Source organism: Oncorhynchus masou, chromosome 33 (genome assembly GCF_036934945.1).
Source record: "Oncorhynchus masou masou isolate Uvic2021 chromosome 33, UVic_Omas_1.1, whole genome shotgun sequence".
Lineage (NCBI taxonomy): Eukaryota > Metazoa > Chordata > Actinopteri > Salmoniformes > Salmonidae > Oncorhynchus > Oncorhynchus masou.
The window spans coordinates 17605019-17630633 of record NC_088244.1 but is presented as its reverse complement, the minus strand read 5'-3'; the positions used below and the strand labels follow the sequence as shown (position 1 = coordinate 17630633).

Genomic DNA, 25615 nt, shown 5'->3' with positions numbered 1-25615 from the left:
GGTATTACAATGGGAATAAAAAGCATCAACTGCACTGATATGATGGCAGGTAGCCTACAAGTTAAGAGCGCTGGGCCAGTAACCGAAAGATTGCTAATTCGAATCCCCAAGCAGACTAAGTATAAATCTGTTGATGTGCTCTTGAGCAAGGCACTTAACCTTAGTTGCTTTGCATAAGAGTCTCTGCTAAATCAGTGGTTCCCAAGCAGGGGTAATAGAACCCCTACGGGTACTTGGTCTATCCACAGGGTTACTTGAGAAGACTCATGAGGCCATAGGGTTACTGGTATAATGCACATGAGGGTGTACTTCGGGGCTACCTGGGCAGAGCAACATTCAGCTGGTGGTACAGTAAATAAAAATGGTTGGGAACTACTGTCCTGAATGACTAATATGTTCATCAAAGCAGTAAGTTTGGGGCATGTTTTTGGTCTTATTCCATGTGAAAGAGCACTGCTTTATATTCAGGGAGCATTAGGTTCAGGTATGGGGTGAGTGTATAGGTTCAACAATGCAGCTAAATGCTGTTATCCTCTGTGCAACCTCAAACTACATGAAAATTAAATGTTTGCTTATCCAATTTGACAGGTAATGCGTCTTTAGGGAAATGTTCCAAGTTTCAAAGGATTACTGTGCTGTGTGAGAGCAATTTGGCTGCTATTTGACTTTGTCTCCTTGGTTTTAAGATTAGAGTATAATGCCGTTGGAGCCACCGATACAGAAACACAATTGACTGAGATATTATGTCCAGCCTGTAGCTAATGCTACATGTTCATCATCAGAAATGTATTTACAAATATATCACTATTCTTCACAGTGTAGTCAATGTGCAGTCGTGGGAGCACACTTTTGGCCTTACCCTCAATTTTCTAGTAGAAGGTTTGTTTTGGCTCATATCAAGAGGAAGTTAGAGGAGGTGTCAGACTCTGAAAAGGAAGTGCACATTGTCTCTGTCCCTGCTGAGGGTGCTGACTTGGCCCACAGGACACTTATTTATTTAGTGTATTTCCTGAATAGATAATCCACTGCCAGGGGGAAAGGGTACAGCATGTTACTGCTAGAATACAGCAACTTTGACAGGACTAGCCCTGGATGGCTACAAACAAGACGGAGCCCCATCCAGCTGCTCAGGGCCTAACTTGAATTGAGATGTTCTTTGTGCTCAACTAGACTGTTCCAGTGCATGATTTACACAAAACGTTATCAGCTGTTTCAAATGTACTGTCTCTCAGTCCATGCTGCTTTAGAATGCATGTAGCACCCGACCTTACCCCGGCCCAACTGTAGCTCATGGGTATGGATGAGCTCCACTTAACCTCTATGGCTCATTCATTCAGCACCTCCTAATATCTGAGATCAAGCTGAAGAAAAGATGCGCCACTTCGGCTGCACATGAATAGTGATTCTGCAGCTGTCTGATCACATCAGTGTTGTGCACAGGTTTGACTGATAAACAGTGAGTCAGGCTTTGCATGTAAATGAAGAAGGAAGCAGACTGGTACTGAGCAGGATTTGTGATGCACCCATTCTGTTCCATGGTTCTGTTCTAGCTAACACAGTTCAAATAGATTCCCTCTGTAGTTATTTAACTAACCAGCGTTGCAATTGTGAATGGCTGATCTTTTGGCTGGTCTTTTAGTTAGTATCTCTCCACAGAAACCACCAGTGTAACTTTATGAGAGAGACAGAAGATTTATTGCTGTTTTCACAGCCCTATCCCCCAGACTCCTCTCTCTCTCTACATCCAATCAATAAAGGGCTGTGTCTCTTCTGCTGCTTGGCACTCTCCCCACAAGTGTGTTGGCTCATATACTCAGGTACTGTTGTGTTTCAGTGCTTTAAAACACCACAGGGATTAAGGTCTTGTGTTTGTGTGGTTTTCTGCTTGTCTCGATACTGATGTGATTATCTACACCAGATAAATTACACAGATTACAACAAATGGACAATGCTGTGACGCGGTGTCACAATCGTAAGCATTTTCTACCTGAACCAGTCTGTAATACCTACATGTTTCAAGCAGACCACCATAATCCCTGTGCCCAAGAACACCAAGGTAACCTTTCTAAATGACTATTGCCCCGTAGCACTCACATCTGTAGCCATGAAATGCTTTCATAGGCTGGACATGGCTCACATCAACACCATTATCCCAGGCAAAGGAGCTGATAGTGGACTACAAGAAACAGAGGGCCAAGCACGCCCCCATCCACATCGACGGGACTGTAGTGTAGTGGGTCGAGAGCTTTAAGTTCCTTGGTAACCACATCACTAAGGAATTAGCATGGTCCACACACACCAACACAATTGTGAAGAAGGGATGACAATGCCTCTTCCCCCTTAGGAGGCTGAAAAGATTTGATATGGGCCTTCAGATCCTCAAAAAGTTATACAGCTGCACTATTAAGAGCATCTTGACTGGCTGCATTACTGCTTGGTATGGCACTGCTTGGCATCCGACCGCAAGGCACTACAGAGGGTAGTGCATAAGGCCCATTACGCAACTGGGGCCAAGATCCATGCCATCCAGGACCTCTATACCAGGCGGTGTCAAGAGGAAGGTCCTAAAAACTGTCAAAGACTCCAGCCACCCAAATCACAGACTGTTCTCTTTGCTACTGCAAGGCAAGCGGTACCGATCGGCCAAGTCTGGAACCGACAGGACCCTGAAGAGCTTCTACTCCCAAGCCATAAGATAGCTACTGTATAGACAGTAGTTAGTTAAATAGTTAACCAAGTAGCTACCTGGGCTATCTGCATTGACCCTCTTTGCACTAACTCTTTTGACTCTTCACATACGCTGCTGCTACTGTTAATTATTTATCTGGTTGCCTAATCACTTTACCTCTACCTATACAGTTAATTCAGAAAGTATTCACACCCCTTGACTTTGTCAACATTTTGTTATGTTGTAGCCTGAATTTAAAATGGTTTAAAGTCAGATTTTGTGTCACTGGCCTATACACTGTATCCCATAATGTCAAAGTGAAATGATATTTTTGGAAATGTTCTACAGTATTCAAACCCTTTATTATGACAAGCCGAAATATGTTCAGGAGTATGAATCGCTTAACAAATCACGTAAGTTGCATGGACTCACTCTGTGTGCAATAATAGTGTTTAACATGATTTTATTATGACCAGCTCCTGTCTGTACACCACACATACAATTATCTGTTAGGTCACTCAGTCAATCAGTCAATTTCAAACACTGATTCAACCACAAAGACCTGGGAGGTCTTCAATGCCTCCCAAAGAAGGGCACTTATTGGTAGATGGGTAAAAATGTGATGGGAAAAACTAAGGATTGATCAACAACATTGTAGTTACACCACAATACTAACCTAATTGACAGAGTGAAAAGAAGGAAGCCTGTGCAGAACAACATGATGAATGCATCCTGTTTGCAATAAGGCTCTAAAGTAATACTGTAAAAGATGTGGCAAAGCAATTCACTTTTTGTCCTGAATACAAAGTGTTATGTTTGTGGCAAATCCAATACAACACATTACTGAGAACCACTCTACATATTTTCAACCATAGTGGTGGCTGCATCATGTTATGTGTATGCTTGTAATCATTAAGGACTGGGGAGTTTTTAAGGATACAAAATAAACAGAATGGAGCTTAGCACAGGCAAATTATTAAAGGTAAATCTGGTGCAGTCTGCTTTCCACCAGACACTGGGACATGAATTCCCCCTTCAGCAGGAAATTAACGTAAAACACAAAGCCAAATCTAACTGGAGTTGCTTACCAAGAAGACAGTGAATGTTCCTGCGTGGCAGGGTTAAAGTTTTGACTGAAATTTGCTATTGAAAACGGTTGTCTAGCAATGATCAACAACCAATTTGAAAGAACTTGAAGAATTTTGAAAAGAATATCGGGCAAGTGTCGCACAATCCAGGTGTGGAAAGCTCTTAGAGACTTACCCAGAAAGACTCACAGCTGTAATCAATGCCAAAGGCGCTTCTACAAAGTATTGACTCAGGGGTGTGAATACTTATGAACACTTTATATTTAGCATGTGACAAATACATTTAGATTTTATTCAATTTTTTATTTGATATGGGCGTTGATGTTTTTGATTATATTCATGTTAGCTGACGGTGAAAGTATTGGATTTGCTGTTTTGTTATTTCAGTCAGTTTGTGAATAGTTAATGCTTTAAACATCATTGGGAGATAGGACTGGATAGTGTCAGCAAGCTACCTGAGGACCCACAACCACACTGCAGGGACCTTTAGAGGCAAAGGAAGGGAGAGTGGTCTTAAGACTATGAAGCCTCATCCTTAATGGGAGCATTAATCAAAATGTGCTGTCACCAAGGACTCAGAGGACACGTTGTATGAGGGGACCTTTATCATGAGCTCACACACCGTAGTCTTAATTAAATAGAATGTATAGTCACACACACCTCTCACTAAACAGCCTCCTTCTCTAGTATTTTCTCCCTCTCTCCAAGTTCTACTGTGGAGGTAGTGAGTGATCTTTGGGCAACGTTCAGGACCAATTAGGGTTAATTGCCTTGCGCATGGTCACATTACAATATTTTTAACCTAGTCGGCTTGGGGATTCAAACCAGCAACCTTTGTGTTACTGGCCCAATGCTCGTAATCACTAGACTACCTGCCACCCTGTTATGCAGTGCAGCAGAGCTGAGTGGGAGAATCATTTCACAACTAAAGAGTGTGGATGTCCTTCCCTGGCAAGATCAATATTGTAGGTAAAGGATGAACAGGGAGACTGTATGTAAATCTGACAGAGGTCAAATTGATCTACCTCGCACCCCCCCTACACGCACACACACACACACACACACACACACACACACACACACACACACACACACACACACACACACACACACACACACACACACCATATACACACACACACACACCATACACACACACACACACACACACACACACACCATACACACACACACACACACACAGACACACACACGCACACACACCATACACACACACACACACACACACGCACCCAAACACACACAGAGAGATGGAACAGGAAGGGAGACTCTTTCTAACAACACGTTCTCTCTTTCTATGTAAATCTATGTTGTTTACAATAATTGTATGATTAATAACTACAGCAACAATATTTTTAGAGAGAAATTTGAATGCCAAACAGAGCATGACCATAAATAAAAATCCATCTTTAAAAAGCTTTGAGATCTTATGAGAAGCACTAGCTACATACTGTAAATGCAATTCATGGCCCATTTCTATAAAGCACCAAGACAGGGACTAATTTATTACATGCACTTGGATGGGTCAATATAACGATCTGAGCTGTGGTTAATGATATGAGCCGCTCTATCTGCTCTCCAATGGGCATCTCTCATACTGGGTCATCCCACCAAAGGTAAATTAAGAAACTGTCATGGCGAATGTATTTTTACATACAGGACTACAGTATGCATGCCTGCCATGAATGTGATCAGAACGACGGTCAGGTGTACATACTACATAATGAACTGAAAATGTTATCTAGCTGACATGGTGCTATCCAGATCCATAAAGTATAGGGGCTCTACAAATATAGGATACAGAAGGAAACTAATCCTGCAACAACAGGACATTTGAATTACTATGTGGATTGAAAAATCAAGTCTGAAATTTCTAAATGGAAATTACAAATCTCAGAAGCCTTTTTACACCTCAAATACACTATATAAAAAAAAATCTGGAAAGTTCTCCTGCAACAGGGTGATCAAATTAATATCCTACATCTGTACCTAGCTTGATCATAGTGTAAATGCTTATTAGACACGAATATGTCAATACGGGCAGTCCCATGACATGCCATGCTTTGTGAGATTACATTTCAAACCTTCGATCTTACATAACCTATTCACCTATCTTACAAACACGTCTACATTATGCTGACTCATTGAATGTACAGTTTTGTTACATAACATAAAACACAGCAGTAAGCTCCATGTGAAGCACATAGAATAAAATATATAGTGCAGCTTGTTACCAAAGAGCCAGAGCTATATAGGCCATAAACTGCTAATTCACTGCACTCCCTGTGCTCAGAGTAAGATGAAGCCCCCCCGCCCCATCTTAGATTTGTGCCTTATGGCAACTTCTAGCCAGAGCCCCTGTACTGTTGGCTGATGTGGTTGGTTTGGCTTTAATGTAATGCAGCACACACACTGCATGTCCTGTGCTAGTTTTGGTGTGCAGCGATATGCCAGGTTGACTGTGCTGTGCTGTGCTGTGTGTTCTAGTGATGGCTGGTGTGGTCGATCGTTGTGTGCTGCCTGGCGCTGATGCACTGCAGTGGATCTTTAGTATTCCTCTCCTGCCTTCTAAGAAGGGTCTCCTCTGGGACTGGAGCGGAGCCAGTGCCCATATCTACCACCACCACCACCTCTCTCTCTCTCTCTCTCTCTCTCTCTCTCTTACTCTCACTCTCACTCTCACTCTCACTCTCTCACACTCTCTCTCACACTCTCTCTCTCACACTCTCTCTCTCACACTCTTCTCTCTCACACACTCTCTCTCTGTCCTTCCTTCCTTCCATCCATCCATCCATCCCTCCCTCCCTCCCTCCCTCCCTTAACGCTATTAATAGGCCCTGCGCACAGAGTCTGTGTCAGGCAGCTGACAGGGGCCACAATCAGAACTGCATGCCAGGCTGGAGAGGGAACAGGGCAGGCAATCCAAAAAGTATCGATTGGATGACTGGGCTTGTGTATATGTGTGTGTGAACTGCTTAAGTACCCCTCTATATTCCTGAACAGTGAAATAACACCTAATATCTAAATCACACTGATGTTTGACTTTCTATGAGGTTCTCTGTGTGATATGATGAATACACACAATTTAGAATCTCTGGTTCCATTTGTCATTCCCAGCATGAACCCTTCCCACACAAAGCCTGTACAGATCCATCTAAAGAGAGCATTTCCTGGCTCTAGCGACTACCCCATGTGTCTTAACATAATTCAACCCTGAACGATGAATACTTTCTCCAAGCTGACATCATTTATTAACAAACAACACATTCATATTAATCGAAAAGCAATCATTTCACTCCTCCTGTTAAAACAACCTGGGTCTGTCATTAAAACTACATATTGAGAAAGTAATATTTCAGTGTTACCAATGTCTGTGTTTTGCAAACATTCATATTAATTAAATGTTATCCCCATTTGAATCAACATCTCTCTTTTAAGGATTATTTGTGTGTGTGTGTGTGTGTGTGTGTGTGTGTGTGTGTGTGTGTGTGTGTGTGTGTGTGTGTGTGTGTGTGTGTGTGTGTGTGTGTGTGTGTGTGTGTGTGTGTGTGTGTGTGTGTGTGTGTGTGTGTGTGTGTGTGTGTTTCTCTGTTAACCCTTAGCGTGCTGTCTGTGTGTTGCAGGCGATGGGAACCCCAAGGAGAGCAGTCCCTTCATCAACAGCAGCAGTGCCAGCGACGTGGAGAAGAGCCAGCAGTACGATGGCAAGAACATGGCCCTGTTTGAGGTCTGTAACATGAGGCTCCTTCACTTGCTTACATATAATTACATAGTAATGATCTAGTAATTATCAAATTGCTTTGTTCCATTGGTTTCGATGAAACAAGCACCTACAGTATATATGAAGCCTTGCTTACTTACTTACCATCTGACAGCAGGTGGGTTGAATTCTTTGAAATAAGAACTGGCTTAATCATTTAGTTTCTCAGTTGCCAATATCAGCTTAGAGGACTGTAAAATTCAATATTACCTGCATGTTTCCTACTGTGTTTTGTTCTCTAATATAGTGATATGGTGTGTCTGTCCACCTTTCTCTCTGTCCTGCAGGAGGAGATGGACAACAGTCCTATGGTATCGTCCATACTTAGCAGTCTGGCCAACTATTCCAACCTGCCTCAGGGCAGCAAAGAGCACGAGGAGGCCGAGAACGAGGAGGGGGCGGCACCATCTAAAAAGAAACCTGCTGTCAAGGTACTCCATCTAATCTAACTAAAGTCTTGTCCTAAACATAAACATTAGCTGAAGTTTGACTTGATCTGAGGTGGCAGAGTGTATCCCTCCCAGGTCTCCATCCTCCACCTGGATGAAAAGAGGGCCTGGAAAGGATGTTATTGATGACGCTGTCTGCCATGTTTAGGCCTGGAAAGGATGTTATTGATGACGCTGTCTGCCATGTTTAGGCCTGGAAAGGATGTTATTGATGACGCTGTCTGCCATGTTTAGGCCTGGAAAGGATGTTATTGATGACGCTGTCGGCCATGTTTAGGCCTGGAAAGGATGTTATTGATGACGCTGTCTGCCATGTTTAGGCCTGGAAAGGATGTTATTGATGACGCTGTCTGCCATGTTTAGGCCTGGAAAGGATGTTATTGATGACGCTGTCTGCCATGTTTAGGCCTGGAAAGGATGTTATTGATGACGCTGTCTGCCATGTTTAGGCCTGGAAAGGATGTTATTGATGACGCTGTCTGCCATGTTTAGGCCTGGAAAGGATGTTATTGATGACGCTGTCTGCCATGTTTAGGCCTGGAAAGGATGTTATTGATGACGCTGTCGGCCATGTTTAGGCCTGGAAAGGATGTTATTGATGACGCTGTCTGCCATGTTTAGGCCTGGAAAGGATGTTATTGATGACGCTGTCGGCCATGTTTAGGCCTGGAAAGGATGTTATTAATGACGCTGTCTGCCATGTTTAGGCCTGGAAAGGATGTTATTGATGACGCTGTCTGCCATGTTTAGGCCTGGAAAGGATGTTATTGATGACGCTGTCTGCCATGTTTAGGCCTGGAAAGGATGTTATTGATGACGCTGTCGGCCATGTTTAGGCCTGGAAAGGATGTTATTAATGACGCTGTCTGCCATGTTTAGGCCTGGAAAGGATGTTATTGATGACGCTGTCGGCCATGTTTAGGCCTGGAAAGGATGTTATTGATGACGCTGTCGCCATGTTTAGGCCTGGAAAGGATGTTATTGATGACGCTGTCTGCCATGTTTAGGCCTGGAAAGGATGTTATTGATGACGCTGTCGGCCATGTTTAGGCCTGGAAAGGATGTTATTGATGACGCTGTCTGCCATGTTTAGGCCTGGAAAGGATGTTATTGATGACGCTGTCGTATGTTTAGGCCTGGAAAGGATGTTATTGATGACGCTGTCTGCCATGTTTAGGCCTGGAAAGGATGTTATTGATGACGCTGTCTGCCATGTTTAGGCCTGGAAAGGATGTTATTGATGACGCTGTCTGCCATGTTTAGGCCTGGAAAGGATGTTATTGATGACGCTGTCTGCCATGTTTAGGCCTGGAAAGGATGTTATTGATGACGCTGTCTGCCATGTTTAGGCCTGGAAAGGATGTTATTGATGACGCTGTCTGCCATGTTTAGGCCTGGAAAGGATGTTATTGATGACGCTGTCTGCCATGTTTAGGCCTGGAAAGGATGTTATTGATGACGCTGTCTGCCATGTTTAGGCCTGGAAAGGATGTTATTGATGGCTGTCTGCCATGTTTAGGCCTGGAAAGGATGTTATTGATGACGCTGTCGGCGTTTAGGCCTGGAAAGGATGTTATTGATGACGCTGTCTGCCATGTTTAGGCCTGGAAAGGATGTTATTGATGACGCTGTCGGCCATGTTTAGGCCTGGAAAGGATGTTATTAATGACGCTGTCTGCCATGTTTAGGCCTGGAAAGGATGTTATTGATGACGCTGTCATGTTTAGGCCTGGAAAGGATGTTATTGATGACGCTGTCGGCCATGTTTAGGCCTGGAAAGGATGTTATTAATGACGCTGTCTGCCATGTTTAGGCCTGGAAAGGATGTTATTGATGACGCTGTCGGCCATGTTTAGGCCTGGAAAGGATGTTATTGATGACGCTGTCTGCCATGTTTAGGCCTGGAAAGGATGTTATTGATGACGCTGTCGGCCTGTTTAGGCCTGGAAAGGATGTTATTGATGACGCTGTCTGCCATGTTTAGGCCTGGAAAGGATGTTATTGATGACGCTGTCTGCCATGTTTAGGCCTGGAAAGGATGTTATTGATGACGCTGTCTGCCATGTTTAGGCCTGGAAAGGATGTTATTGATGACACTGTCTGCCATGTTTAGGCCTGGATAGGACGTTATTAATGACGCTGTCTGCCATGTTTAGGCCTGGACAGGACGTTATTAATGACGCTGTCGGCCATGTTTAGGCCTGGACAGGACGTTATTGATGACGCTGTCGGCCATGTTTAGGCCTGGACAGGACGTTATTGATGACGCTGTCGGCCATGTTTAGGCCTGGACAGGACGTTATTGATGACGCTGTCGGCCATGTTTAGGCCTGGAAAGGATGTTATTGATGACGCTGTCTGCCATGTTTAGGCCTGGAAAGGATGTTATTGATGACGCTGTCTGCCATGTTTAGGCCTGGATAGGACGTTATTGATGACGCTGTCGGCCATGTTTAGGCCTGGACAGGACGTTATTAATGACGCTGTCTGCCATGTTTAGGCCTGGAAAGGATGTTATTGATGACGCTGTCTGCCATGTTTAGGCCTGGAAAGGATGTTATTGATGACGCTGTCTGCCATGTTTAGGCCTGGAAAGGATGTTATTGATGACGCTGTCTGCCATGTTTAGGCCTGGATAGGACGTTATTGATGACGCTGTCGGCCATGTTTAGGCCTGGACAGGACGTTATTAATGACGCTGTCTGCCATGTTTAGGCCTGGATAGGACGTTATTAATGACGCTGTCTGCCATGTTTAGGCCTGGACAGGACGTTATTGATGACGCTGTCGGCCATGTTTAGGCCTGGACAGGACGTTATTAATGACGCTGTCTGCCATGTTTAGGCCTGGATAGGACGTTATTGATGACGCTGTCGGCCATGTTTAGGCCTGGACAGGACGTTATTAATGACGCTGTCTGCCATGTTTAGGCCTGGATAGGGCGTTATTGATGACGCTGTCGTTGTTTAGGCCTGGACAGGACGTTATTGATGACGCTGTCGGCCATGTTTAGGCCTGGACAGGACGTTATTGATGACGCTGTCGGCCATGTTTAGACCTGGACAGGACGTTATTGATGACGCTGTCGGCCATGTTTAGGCCTGGACAGGACGTTATTGATGACGCTGTCGGCCATGTTTAGGCCTGGACAGGACGTTATTGATGACGCTGTCGGCCATGTTTAGGCCTGGACAGGACGTTATTGATGACGCTGTCGGCCATGTTTAGGCCTGGACAGGACGTTATTGATGACGCTGTCGGCCATGTTTAGGCCTGGACAGGACTTTATTAATGACGCTGTCTGCCATGTTTAGGCCTGGACAGGACGTTATTAATGACGCTGTCTGCCATGTTTAGGCCTGGATAGGACGTTATTGATGACGCTGTCGGCCATGTTTAGGCCTGGACAGGACGTTATTGATGAGGCTGTCGGCCATGTTTAGGCCTGGACAGGACGTTATTGATGACGCTGTCGGCCATGTTTAGGCCTGGACAGGACGTTATTGATGACGCTGTCGGCCATGTTTAGGCCTGGACAGGACGTTATTGATGACGCTGTCGGCCATGTTTAGGCCTGGACAGGACGTTATTGATGACGCTGTCGGCCATGTTTAGGCCTGGACAGGACGTTATTGATGACGCTGTCGGCCATGTTTAGGCCTGGACAGGACGTTATTGATGACGCTGTCGGCCATGTTTAGGCCTGGACAGGACATTATTGATGACGCTGTCGGCCATGTTTAGGCCTGGACAGGACGTTATTGATGACGCTGTCGGCCATGTTTAGGCCTGGACAGGACATTATTGATGGCTGTGCACGCTGTCCGTTTCTTTCCCCGCCAATTCACAGCCGTTTGGTCATTTATCGGGCCTGAGCAGGGCTGGTTGACGTTTATTGCCATGAATCTTGTCCTGGAGGCAGAACTGAGCCATTTCCCCTTAGAACGGCCAACTGCAAATTCAAAAATTCAAAAATTCAAACCCAGCGTTATCTGGGTTTGGCCAGGGTAGGCCGTCATTGTAAATAAGAATTTGTTCTTAACTGACTTGCATAGTTAAATAAAGGATACAGGTTTAAAATCTAATTTTATGACTTTGTGGCTGTGCAAACTAGTCACCACTCTGCAGAGCTGCATCTAGAACAAGATTCATTATGAAAAATGCTAACCTGCCTGAGCATGGCCACATTAGGCCTGTTATCCAGCACATGTGCAGTGGAGCATAACCCTGATACAACAAGCTGCTCTCTCAGCCTGTCTTGATACCCTGACACAACAAGCTGCTCTCTCAGCCTGTCTTGTTACCCTGACACAAATTAAATCAAATTGTATTTGCCACATTCTTCATAGACAACAGGTGTAGACTAACAGTGACTTGCTTACTTACGGACCCTTCCCAACAATGCGGAGAGAAAAAAATTGAAGTAATAGAAAATAAAATATTCATGATAACTTGACTACATACACAGTATACCAATACCGAGTCGATGTGCAGCGGTACAAGGTAATTGAGGTAGATATGTACATACAGGTAGGAATAAAGTGACTAGGCAACAGGATACATAATAAACAGAAGCAGCAGCGTATGTGTTAATGCAAGAAGGGTCAATGTAGATAGTCTGGGTAGCTATTGGTTAACTATTTAACCTCTTAACCTCAGGAGTCTTACGGCTTGAGTGTAGAAGCTGTTCAGGGTCCTGTCGGTTCCAGACTTGATGCATCCGTATCACTTGCCATGTGGTAGTAGAGAGAACAGTATATGACTAGGGTGGCTGGAGTTTTGACAATTTTTAGGGCCTTCCTCTGACATCGCCTGATATACCAACCAGTGATGTACTGGGCCATATGCATTACGCTCTGTAGCGTCTTGCAGTCGGATGCCAAGCAGTTGCCATATACAACAAGCTGCTCTCTCATCCTGTCGTTACCCCGATACAACAAGCTGCTCTCTTGGCTTGTCGTTACCCTGATACAACAAGCTACTCTCTCGTCCTGTCGTTACCCTGATGCAACAAGCTGCTCTCTCGTCCTGTCGTTACCCTGATACAACAAGATGCTCTCTTGGCCTGTCTTGTTACCCTGATACAACAAGCTGCTCTCTCGTCCTGTTGTTACCCTGATACAACAAGCTGCTCTCTTGGCCTGTCTTGTTACCCTAATACAACAAGCTGCTCTCGTCCTGTCGTTACCCTGATACAACAAGCTGCTCTCGTCCTGTCGTTACCCTGATACAACAAGCTGCTCTCTTGGCCTGTCGTTACCCTGATACAACAAGATGCTCTCTTGGCCTGTCTTGTTACCCTGATACAACAAGCTGCTCTCTCGTCCTGTTGTTACCCTGATACAACAAGCTGCTCTCTTGGCCTGTCTTGTTACCCTAATACAACAAGCTGCTCTTGTCCTGTCGTTACCCTGATTCAACAAGCTGCTCTCTTGGCCTGTCGTTACCCTGATACAACAAGATGCTCTCTTGGCCTGTCTTGTTACCCTGATACAACAAGATGCTCTCTTGGCCTGTCTTGTTACCTTGATACAACAAGCTGCTCTCTCGTCCTGTTGTTACCCTGATACAACAAGCTTCTCTCTTGGCCTGTCTTGTTACCCTAATACAACAAGCTGCTCTCGTCCTGTCGTTACCCTGATACAACAAGCTGCTCTCTTGGCCTGTCGTTACCCTGATACAACAAGATGCTCTCTTGGCCTGTCTTGTTACCCTGATACAACAAGATGCTCTCTTGGCCTGTCTTGTTACCCTGATACAACAAGCTGCTCTCTTGGCCTGTCTTGTTACAATGATACAACAAGCTGCTCTCTCATCCTGTCGTTACCCTGATACAACAAGCTGCTCTCTTGGCCTGTCTTGTTACAATGATACAACAAGCTGCTCTCTCGTCCTGTCGTTACCCCAATACAACAAGCTGCTCTCTTGGCCTGTCTTGTTACCCTGATACAACAAGCTACTCTCTCGTCCTGTCGTTACCCTGATACAACAAGCTGCTATCTCGTCCTGTCGTTACCCTGATACAACAAGATGCTCTCTTGGCCTGTCTTGTTACCCTAATACAACAAGCTGCTCTCGTCCTGTCGTTACCCTGATACAACAAGCTGCTCTCTTGGCCTGTCGTTACCCTGATACAACAAGATGCTCTCTTGGCCTGTCTTGTTACCCTGATACAACAAGATGCTCTCTTGGCCTGTCTTGTTGCCCTGATACAACAAGCTGCTCTCTCGTCCTGTTGTTACCCTGATACAACAAGCTGCTCTCTTGGCCTGTCTTGTTACCCTAATACAACAAGCTGCTCTCTTGGCCTGTCGTTACCCTGATACAGCAAGATGCTCTCATGGCCTGTCGTTACCCTGATACAACAAGATGCTCTCTTGGCCTGTCTTGTTACCCTGATACAACAAGCTGCTCTCTCATCCTGTCGTTACCCTGATACAACAAGCTGCTCTCTTGGCCTGTCTTGTTACAATGATATAACAAGCTGCTCTCTCGTCCTGTCGTTACCCCGATACAACAAGCTGCTCTCTTGGCCTGTCTTGTTACCCTGATACAACAAGCTGCTCTCTCGTCCTGTCGTTTCCCTGATACAACAAGCTGCTCTGTTGGCCTGTCGTTACCCTGATACAACAAGCTGCTCTCTCGTCCTGTCTTGTTACCCTGGTCTGAGGCAGGTTACTGCATCATTCCCCTCCACTCTTTTTCTTGTTATCTGCATCTTCATTTGACAGCTTCTTCCAGCCAAGAGGCCAAAAGAGGCTGATATAAGAGAATTCTAAACGGGTAGTAGATATTAACCTGAGAGGATGGGATAATGTTTTCATTTACTTTTTTTATCTTAGACAAGATGAGTAGCATCATACCAGCCTTACTCAATCACCTGACTACAATTCCTCTCATGCTGTGAAATTGGGGCACATGATCACATGGCATGGTAATTGGTCTGACAGGTTATTTTAGAGGTGGTTTGTGTTGTCTTTAGCATCAGTCAAATTGATAAGAACGATTGTTCTGCAAAGAAAAAACATGACAGGCTACGTTTTACAATTTAATGAAGATTGATGCATCAAAATGTGCATTTATTTGTCCATTTGTAGTTTAGCACTTGAGGACTCATTCAACAGGTAGAGTATTGTGTACTGTGGACTTCAGTAGTGTTCTCTACAGCAGTGGTTCTCAACCCTCGTACTAGGGACCTAAAGGGGAACATTTTTTGTTTTTGCCCTTGCACTAACACACCTTTCAAATGACCAGCTTCAGCTTGTTCTTGATTAATTATTTGAATCAGCTTTGTTTGTACATGGGCAAAAATAAAAATGTGCTCCCCTTTAGGTCCCCAGGACCAGGATTGAGAAAAACTGCTCTACAGTGAAAGAGACAGGCTGCCGTGGAGCCTGTCACTGAATGCTAAGTAATTCCGTATATGGTGTGGCGAGGCTCCTATTGTGATGAGTCACCTGGAGGATCTGAGGTCCAAGGGCAAAACCTGAGGTATACAGTCTGTCAGAGTGGCCCTGCAGTAGGCTACCTCTCACTGGCTCTCCCCTGTGGCTCTGCAGAACCCTTGGGGCTAAGACATCTCTCTCTATATACAGATTTCAATTTCCTTCCCATGTCTCGTCTCCTCCCTGGACTCCACAGAATTTAAATGAGGAGCTTCAGACACTTAATTGGAGTGTAAGGAAGACAAGCAAGGACTAAGAGGACAAATAATTGCTTGTACCTCTACTTGTACTGTCTTATAAGACGCTGTCATTGTTGTCATTGTTGTCACTATTGGATATGACCAAATCCCTGTTTCATAGGCGATTGGAATTTAAACTGACTTTCCAATCTTATCCTAGAATAAATTGCATTTAAAAGTAATAAAAAAGTGTGAATCCTGCACTACCATAATGTGTTAGTAGGGGCGGCAGGGTAGCCTAGTGGTTAGAGCGTTGGACTAGTAACCGGAAGGTTGTGAGTTCAAACCCACGAGCTGACAAGGTACAAATCTGTCGTTCTACCCCTGAACAGGCAGTTAACCCACTGTTCCCAGGCCGTCATTGAAAATAAGAACGTGTTCTTAACTGACTTGCCTGGTTAAATAAAGGTAAAATTTAAAAAATAAAAAAATAAATAGTAATGTCCCGTACGGGTATTAGCTACTGGAGGTCTGGTCACAAGTGGAGTCCTATGGCAGATCCAATCCCATTGAACTCAATAGTTGAAAGCTATGTCTAATCAAGGGTAGCGTTTGAGAACGACATTGTGGGATGACATTGTTGGGATAATTACATTTTCTCCCATATACATAGCTAAACAGATAGGCCCATGTGAAGAAATTAATGAGATGGTCCTTCTCCCTGGCAACAGGACAACTGTGCTAGCCATTAGCTAAATGGGCTGGCAGAGCGATAGAGGACATTGGGTTTGGGCAGCCAGAGCTAGTATCCTAGAGCCACTTCCACCTGCATGAATAGAAGAGTGTGAAAGTAAGTTTCTACTACTTAACTATGATATCACATGTATGGATTATTTTCTCTCTGTGTAGTGAGACACAGAGGAATCTCTGCTGCCTGAATTTCTGCTTAATTGCGTCAGAAGAAAAGCTTTCAGTCATGGACGGACAGAATCGCTCTCCAAAATAATGAAGAAAAGGAAAAGTGTTATCTTCCTGCTGCCATTCAAATAGGTTAATGGGGAGGAGATGTCTCCATTATGACTGAATAAAGAGCTTGTCATTCCCTCTTCATTTGATTACTGTCTCTTTGTGATGGGATAGAGGAGGGCCTGTGAGCTTCTGATGAGTCTGTACTGTATTTCAGTATGCTGAGTGCAGAATGAGTCTGTACTGAATCCACCAAACTCAGATGCAAGATTTGGTCACTGGAGGAATTTGTTTTGTTCCACTAAGGTGTTGGATACATTACTGTACTTGTATATTAATGGTTGTACTACCGTGCCACTGTTAAATGTTCATATCACGTGCACACACACACACACACACACACACACACACACACACACACACACACAGTTTTAATCCATTTTGCGCTGTGTTTGTTCTCCAGGCACCATCGCTGGGCACTCTGATGGGGGTGTACCTGCCCTGCATCCAGAATATCTTTGGTGTGATCCTGTTCCTGCGGATGACCTGGATGGTGGGCATCGGAGGGGTCTTTGGCTCCTTCATCATCGTCTTCATGTGCTGCTCCACGGTGAGTCTGGACCATATCCTTCTCACAAACCTACTCTCTTCTGTTCTCCTCCTTCTCTCATTATTTCTTCCCCTCATCCTCTCGCTCTTTATATCACCCTCCATGTTTCCCTCTCTGTCGGGATAGCTCTTTTTCTCTTCCATCCACTCTCTCTCTCTCTCTCTCTCTCTCTCTATTTCCCCTTCTCCCTCTCTTTCTCTATCCTAATGTCCATCAGTGTTAGAATGGGCACTGTGCCTGCCAGAGCAGAGGCCAGTTTGCAGCTCTGATAAGGATATACTTAACACCACTTCCATTTTAATTCTGTTTGATGTCCAAAGCTCTCCCAGTTGACTAAATCCTAGTTTAATCCTGTTTTGACCTGAGGTAACCCTACAAGCTTTACAGAATACATTTACAATTCATCCCTTCACTTACAGAAATAGCTATTCATTTACAGTGTTGTATACATAAGTATATTTTGGGTTTCTATACATGCTGATTCATAGAAATGTCATAATTTGTTACTAAAAATTATTATATAACCCAGAACAACTGAAACTTAAATTCCAGAATGCATTTGGAATGTAGGATAAAAAAAAAATGGTGTTCCTTTTGATTAATTCTGGTTTGTCTCCCTAAGGGACTAAAAGCTATAGCTTTAGTAGTACTGGCCTTGAGGACTATCTCCCCCCATGAGCCAACCTCCAAACAATAGGTGACCAACCTTACCCCCGTCTATCTCAAGATCCAGTAACAAATGAAGGCTAGCTAGCACTCTAAGCTACTATCAGCTCCATCACTGCCGATTAGCATGTCAGCAACAGTACTAAAAAAAAGGCAGATACAGCCCGTCAGATCAAAGGACTGATCATGTAACGGTCGTCGTATGAAGGAGAGGACCAAAGTGCAGAGTGGGAAGTGGTCTTCCTGATTTTTAATATGAATAGTGAACACTGAGACAAAAAACAATAAAACAACAAACAAACTAAAAAAATAAAACACAGAACAGTAAATAATCACCCACGAAACACGATAGAAAACAGGCTCCCTAAATATGGTTCGCAATCAGGGACAACGATTGACAGCTGCCTCTGATTGAGAACCATACCAGGCCAAACACAGAAATAGCAACTTGATTGGATTCCACCTGTGGCAAATTAAATTGATTGGATTTGGAAAGGTACACACCTGTCTATGTAAGGTCCCACAGTTGACAGTGCATGTCAGAGTAAAAACCAAGCCATGAGGTCGAAGGAATTGTCCGTAGAGCTCTGAGACAGGATTGTGTCGAGGCATAGATCTGGGGAAGTGTACCAAAACATTTATGCATCATTGAAGGTCCCCGAGAACACAGTGGCCTCCATCATTCTTAAATGGAAGAAGTTTGGAACCACCAACACTCTTCCTAGAGCTGGCCGCCCGGCCAAACTGAGCAATCGGGGGAGAAGGGCCTTGGTCAGGGAGGAGTTCTTCTGTGGAGATGGGAGAACCTTCCAGAAGCACAATCATTTCTGCAGCACTCCACCAATTTGGCCTTTATGGTAGAGTGGCCAGACGGAAGCCACTCCTCAGTAAAAGGCACAGGACAGCCCACTTGGAGTTTGCCAAAAGGCACCTAAAGACTCTCAGACAATGAGAAACAAGATTCTCTAGTCTGATGAAACCAAGATTGAACTATTTTGCCTGAATGCCAAGCGTCTCATCTGGAAGAAACTTGGCACAACCCCTACGGGGAAACATGGTGTTTGTCAGCGACATGTACTTCGGTACAAGTCTCTGAATGTCCTTGAGTGGCCCAGCCAGAGCCTGGACTTGAACCCGATCGGACATCTCTGGAGAGACCTGAAAATAGCTTTGCAACGCTCCCCATCCAACCTGACAGAGCTTGAGAGGATCTGCAAAGAATGGGAGAAACTCCCCAAATACAGGTGTGCCAAGCTTGTAGCATCATAACATAAAAGCATTTAAAACATAGAATATTATCCGCTGAACAGGCTTTAATCGTTGTCAGAGGGAGGGAAGGAGAAGGTGCTTCAACAAAGTATTGAATAAAGGGTCTGAATACTTATGTACTTTAAATGTGATATTTCATATTTAATATTTTTTTCTCAAATGTCTAAAAAACAGTTTTTGCTTTGTCATTATGGGGTATTGTGTGTAGATTGATGAGAGGAAAAAAACAATTTAATCAATTTTAGAATAACTCTGTAACGTAACAACCTTTGAAAAAGGTCAAGGGGTCTGTTCCCGAACTCTTCCGGATGGGAAGCATGCGGACGGACACCTTTAGATAGAAGAGACAGCAGGGTTTCACAGGATGGGACAAGTGTCCAAACTATCTCTTATAAGAGATTATAACCCAACGCTGATTTGACGCTTCATGTTTTCCTGTCTTGTTCTACATTGTACCAGACATGGGTTCAAATACATGTGCATTTGAAATGACAAAAGAATATTTGATTTGAAAAGTAATTTAAATACCTGAAATTGTATTTGAACCCAGGTCAGCTTTGTACATGGTTATCAGTTCACATCACTGTCAATTTACATATATAATGTGTGCTCACTTGATGAGGGGTAAGGTGATCCCAGATCTGTGTCAAAGGGCAACTTCTTCCCGGAGCTTGTCTGTCTGCCCAGGGATGCTCAAGGAGCAGTAGAGCAGTCCCGGGGTCCCTTACCTGCAGCATCAGATAACAGTACAAAAATTAGGGCTTTATCTGTGCTCCTCAGAGAGCAGGGTCACTTCATTACCAGCTGATAAGGAGTCTCATAGCAGTGCCAGGTCACCAGGCCTGTTGGGCTCTGAGAGGGCCCCGTCGCCACTTAATATACACACACACACACACACAGCTCCAGGCGTGCCACTGGAAACCCACACTGAAGAGGTATTGATTGAGCGCAATCATCTCTCTCTATCGTGTTCATAATGTCACTCTCTTTTTGTCTCTCCGTGACTCATTCTCACTCCCTGTGTCCTGAGATCTATTTCCTTCATTGTCTTTCTCTATCCATCTCTTTCCTTTAATCCAGATATCTTGTTCTTTCTCCCGCTGATTCCTCCATGATCCAGTCAGTATTTGTCTCCATCTAACCATTCTGACTAACTCTCTTTCTCTGGCCTAACTACCTCACTTGCTCTCTTTATTTTCCAACTCTGACTGTCTGTCTTTCTCTCTTCTGTCTCTTTTATTTACTTCAACTCTTCCCCTCTCACAGACACCTATCGCTCCCTCTCACAGACACCTATCGCTCCCTCTCACAGACAACTGTCCCTTCCTCTCACAGACACCTGTCCCTCCCTCTCACAGACACCTGTCCCTCCCTCTCACAGACACCTGTCCCTCCCTCTCACAGACACCTGTCCCTCCCTCTCACAGACACCTGTCCCTCCCTCTCACAGACACCTGTCCCTCCCTCTCACAGACACCTGTCCCTCCCTCTCACAGACACCTGTCCCTCCCTCTCACAGACACCTGTCCCTCCCTCTCACAGACACCTGTCCCTCCCTCTCACAGACACCTGTCCCTCCCTCTCACAGACACCTGTCCCTTCCTCTCACAGACACCTGTCCCTTCCTCTCACAGACACCTGACCCTCCCTCTCACAGACACCTGTCCCTCCCTCTCACAGACACCTGTCCCTCCCTCTCACAGACACCTGTCCCTCCCTCTCACAGACACCTGTCCCTCCCTCTCACAGACACCTGTCCCTCCCTCTCACAGTGTCCTGTGATTCAGTCTGTATTACACCTGTCCCTCCCTCTCACAGACACCTGTCCCTTCCTCTCACAGACACCTGTCCCTCCCTCTCACAGACACCTGTCCCTTCCTCTCACAGACACCTGTCCCTTCCTCTCACAGACACCTGACCCTCCCTCTCACAGACACCTGTCCCTCCCTCTCACAGACACCTGTCCCTCCCTCTCACAGACACCTGTCCCTTCCTCTCACAGACACCTGTCCCTTCCTCTCACAGACACCTGACCCTCCCTCTCACAGGCACTTATCTCTCCCTCTCACAGACACCTGACCCTCCCTCTCACAGACACCTATCTCTCCCTCTCACAGGCACCTGTCTCTCTCTCTCACAGGCACTTATCTCTCCCTCTCACATACACCTATCTCTCCCTCTCACAGGCACCTGTCTCTCTCTCTCACAGGCACTTATCTCTCCCTCTCACATACACCTGTCTCTCTCTCACAGGCACTTATCTCTCCCTCTCACAGACACCTTTCTCCCTCTCACAGACACTCACAGAGATCTGTCTCCCCCTCTCACATACACCTGTCTCTCTCTCACAGGCACTGATCCCTCCCTCTCACATTCACCTGTTTCTCCCTCTCATTCTTATTCTCTCATGATTCCTACTAAACCTAACTTCTCCCTCCCTCTCTCCCCACTTCCCTCCCTGTCTGTCCCTTTCATTCTCTCTCCACTCTACATTTCCTCTCTCACCCCCCCCCCCTCTCTCTCTCCACATTGTCATTCTGCCTTGTGGATTTGTGAAATGCCCTATCTGCATCACTGAGCTTTAGCAGAGATGGTTGGTCTGCCTTCCCAAGCATATTTATTATGACTCCTTTATTTATCCTTTATTTAGCCAATGCCATCTGACCATCTGGGTCATCTGGGGCTCTGGGACCCAGTTAAAAGGGTAGAACACACAGGTTGTGTAGAAGTTGCTTCTAACCACTGATTCAGTGGTCAGATATTTTTGATATTGATATTTTTACACCCATCAAATAAGTAAGGTTATTTACAGGTATGCTCATTTGATCCTAAATCTGTTATATAATTTCTACAATGGATTATCTGATCCTAAATCTAAGGGAAACTTTTATCACAAGCTTGCAGATTTTCCCCACCTTAGATATAAATACTGACACTATAGATATCTATGATCTCTGTCTTTTATTTCTGCCAGGATGATGATTAGATTGATGAGTTGTCAGGTTAGTTCAAGGTTGCATTGTATGTTGTCATGATCGATCATCTGCCAAATACACTGAACAAAAATATAAACGCAACATGCAACAATTTCAGGTTACAATTCATATAAGGAAATCAGTCAATTGAAATCAATTCATTAGTCCATAATCTATGGATTTCACATGACTGGGAATACAGATATGCATCTGTTGGACACAGATACCTTACAAAAAAAGGAAGGGGCTTGGATCAGAAAACAAGTCAGTATCTGGTGGGACCACCATTTGCCTCACACAGCACAACACATCTCCCCTTCGCATAGATCTTGATCTGGCTGTTGATTGTGGCCGTTGAAATGTTGTCCCACTTGGCGGGAACTGGAACACGCTGTTGTACAAGTTGATCCAGAGCATCCCAAACATGCTCAATGGGTGACATGTGTGGTGAGTATGCAGGCCAAGTAAGAACTGGGGCATTTTCACGTCCAGGAATTGTGTACATACAGATCCTTGCAACGTGTGGCCGTGCATTATAATGCTGAAACATAAGCTGATGGATGAAAGTCACAACAATGGGCCTCAGGATCTTGTCAAGATATCTCTGTGCATTCAAATTGCCATTGATCAAATTCAATTGTGCTCATTGTCCATAGATTATGCTTGCCCATACCATAACCCCACCGCCACCATAGGGAACTCTGTTCACAACGTTGACATCAGCAAACCACTCGCCCACACAACGAAACCGGGATTCATCCATGAAGAGCACAATTCTCCAGCATGCCAGTGGCCATCGAAGGTGAGCATTTCCCCACTGAAGTTGGTTTACGACGCCAAACTGCAGTCAGTTCAAGGCCCTGGTGAGACGATGATCACGCAGATGAGCTTCCATGAGCTGGTTTCTGACAGTTTGTGCAGAAATTCTTTGGTTGTGCAAACCCAGAGTTTCATCAGTTTCATCAGTTTCATCTGTCTGGGTGGCTGGTCTCAGATAATCCCGCAGGTGAAGAAGTCTGATTGGGAGGACCTGGGCTGGCGTGGTTACACGTGGTCTGCGGCTGTGAGGCAGATTCTCTAAATTCTCTAAAATGACGCTGCAGTCAGCATGCCAATTACACACTTTGTCCACATACCAAAAGTATGCTTGTCGAACATCTCATTCCAAAAACATGGTCAGTAATATGGAGTTGTTCCCCCCTTTGCGGGAAGGCTTTCCACTAGATGTTTGAACATTGCTCCGGGGACTTGCTTCCATTCAGCCACAATAGCATTAGTGAGGTCGCGCACTGATGTTGGGCAATTAGGCCTGGCTCGCAGCCGGCATTCCAATTCATCCCAAAGTTGTTCACAGGGGGTGAAGTCAGGGCTCTGTGCCGGTGCAGTCAAGTTCTTCCACAGCAATCTCGACAAATCATTTCTGTATGTACCTCGCTTTGTGCATGAGGGCATTGTCATGCTGAAACAGGAAAAGGCCTTCCCCAAACTGTTGCTACAAAGTTGGAAGCACAGAATCGTCTAGAATGTCATTGTATGCTGTAGCATTAAGATTTCCCTTCACTGGAACTAAGGGGCCTAGCTTGAACCAAGAAAAACAGCCCCAGACCATTATTCCTCCTCCACCAATCTTTACATTTGGCACTATGCATTCGGGTGGGTAGTGTTCTCCTGGCATCCGTCGGACTGCCAGATAGTGAAGCGTGATTCATCACTCCAGAGAACGCGTTTCCACTGCTTCAGAGTCGAAATGTGGTGAACTTTGAACCACTCCAGCCAAAGCTTGGCATTGCGCATGGTGATCTTTGGCTTGTGTGCAGCTGCTTGACCATGGAAACCCATTTTATGAAGCTCCCGGAGAACAGTTCTTGTGACATTGCTTCCAGAGGCAGTTTTGAACTCGGTAGTGAGTGCTGCAACAGAGGACAGACGCTTTTACACGCTATGTGCTTCAGCACTCGGCAGTCTCGTTCTGTGAGCTTCTGTGGCCTACCACTTTGCAGCTGAGCCGTTATTTCTCCTAGACGTTTCTACTCCACAATTAAAGCACTTACAGTTCACCGGGGAAGCTCTAGCAGGGCAGAAATGTAACAAACTGACTTGTTGGAAAGGTGACATCCTATGACGGTACCACATTGAAAGTCACTGAGCTCTTCTATAATGCCGTTCTACTGCCAATGTTTGGATATGGAGATTGCACGTCTGTGTTCTCGATTTTATACACCAGTCAGCAATGGCTGAGTGGCTAAAATAGCCGAATCCACTAATTTGAAGGGGTGTCCACACACTTTTGTATATATAGTGTATTTCTGTTCAGTATATAACTAAGAAACTATTTTGAACCATCTTCACAATGTTCATACTGAAGTATGGCATAAAGATGGAGCATCACAAACAATATATTATTAAACTAATAATCAGAACTCTGCAGATAGTGAATAAAATATATTTAACTGCTCCTCCATTTTAAATATATTGTTTTCTCTCCCCACTGACTCTCTTGTCTCAGACCATGCTGACAGCGATCTCCATGAGTGCCATCGCAACAAATGGAGTGGTGCCAGGTGAGTGCATAACACAGTGTGTGCATGTGTGGGAGGCCTGGGTGCCGCAGGGCAATCCTGTTGTTATTTACAAGCAATTAGGTTTTCATGTCCTCTGATATTGCTCAGGTCTGTGGACAGGTAATACTTAGTCTCGAAAACCCGACCTTATGCAACAGTAACTAGGGTCTGGTTTCGACAACGGACTCTTTTGACAACTTTGATAAGGAAAAAAGAAATCTGGGGTGGGTGCTCAGACAGAGAACTCTCCCAACAACAAATCACGAGGCAGACATGTCAGAAACTCACGATTCAAAACCAAAGTTTGCAAGCAAAACCTTTGCAGGTAGTTGATGTAAACTATTCACTTTCTAAATGCACTCATTAAAAATGACCTCTGTGATCTTCATCTTGCTAGCTACTATTTAGTATTCTATTCAAGCAGATAAGGTAGTGACGTAGGCAGTTCCACTATGCCAAAATGACGTTCTATTACATACAGACGCTGTTAAGCAAAGGCATTTGAAAATATGCAGCCGAAGTACAACGAGAGCAGATACAAATTCATTGAGCAGATACAAAGAGAATGTTGAGCAATGTTATAAAGTAATGACTTTTCAAATGAGTTACCTTACACGTTATATTGGCTGACGATTTGTTAGCTACGCTGTCCTTACCAACCACATAGCATATCATTACAGCAGTATGTACCGGTATGTTAGCTAGCTACATAATGTTAGTTGGCTACTTATACATCAAACTTGCCAGTATATTATCTATAGGCTATCTAACTACCCAACGTTTACTGACTTGATTATTCTCGTCATTCTTAGCTTAGCTAAATGGTATAGTCATTGTGCGTTTGATGGACATTCGGGTGCTTTTGTAAATTCACTCTGGCCATCTACTCTGATTTCAGAGCACTCTGTCTGAGTGTACCAGAGCACAGAATAATGAATTTATGAGCGCTCACCACCCG

At 44.7% G+C, this 25615-nt stretch overlaps 1 protein-coding gene across 3 annotated transcripts in view; it reads left to right on the top strand.

Moving 5' to 3' along the window:
• The window catches only part of LOC135527925 (solute carrier family 12 member 5-like), a 118887-nt gene that overhangs the window by 49141 nt on the left and 44131 nt on the right, over positions 1–25615 (top strand). For all 3 annotated transcript variants that reach the window (XM_064956590.1, XM_064956589.1, XM_064956588.1), the window contains exons 2-5: positions 7401–7504; positions 7825–7968; positions 17040–17186; positions 24603–24657. In XM_064956590.1, the coding sequence (XP_064812662.1) occupies positions 7401–7504; positions 7825–7968; positions 17040–17186; positions 24603–24657 (450 nt within the window). The remainder of the gene's footprint in view (positions 1–7400; positions 7505–7824; positions 7969–17039; positions 17187–24602; positions 24658–25615) is intronic.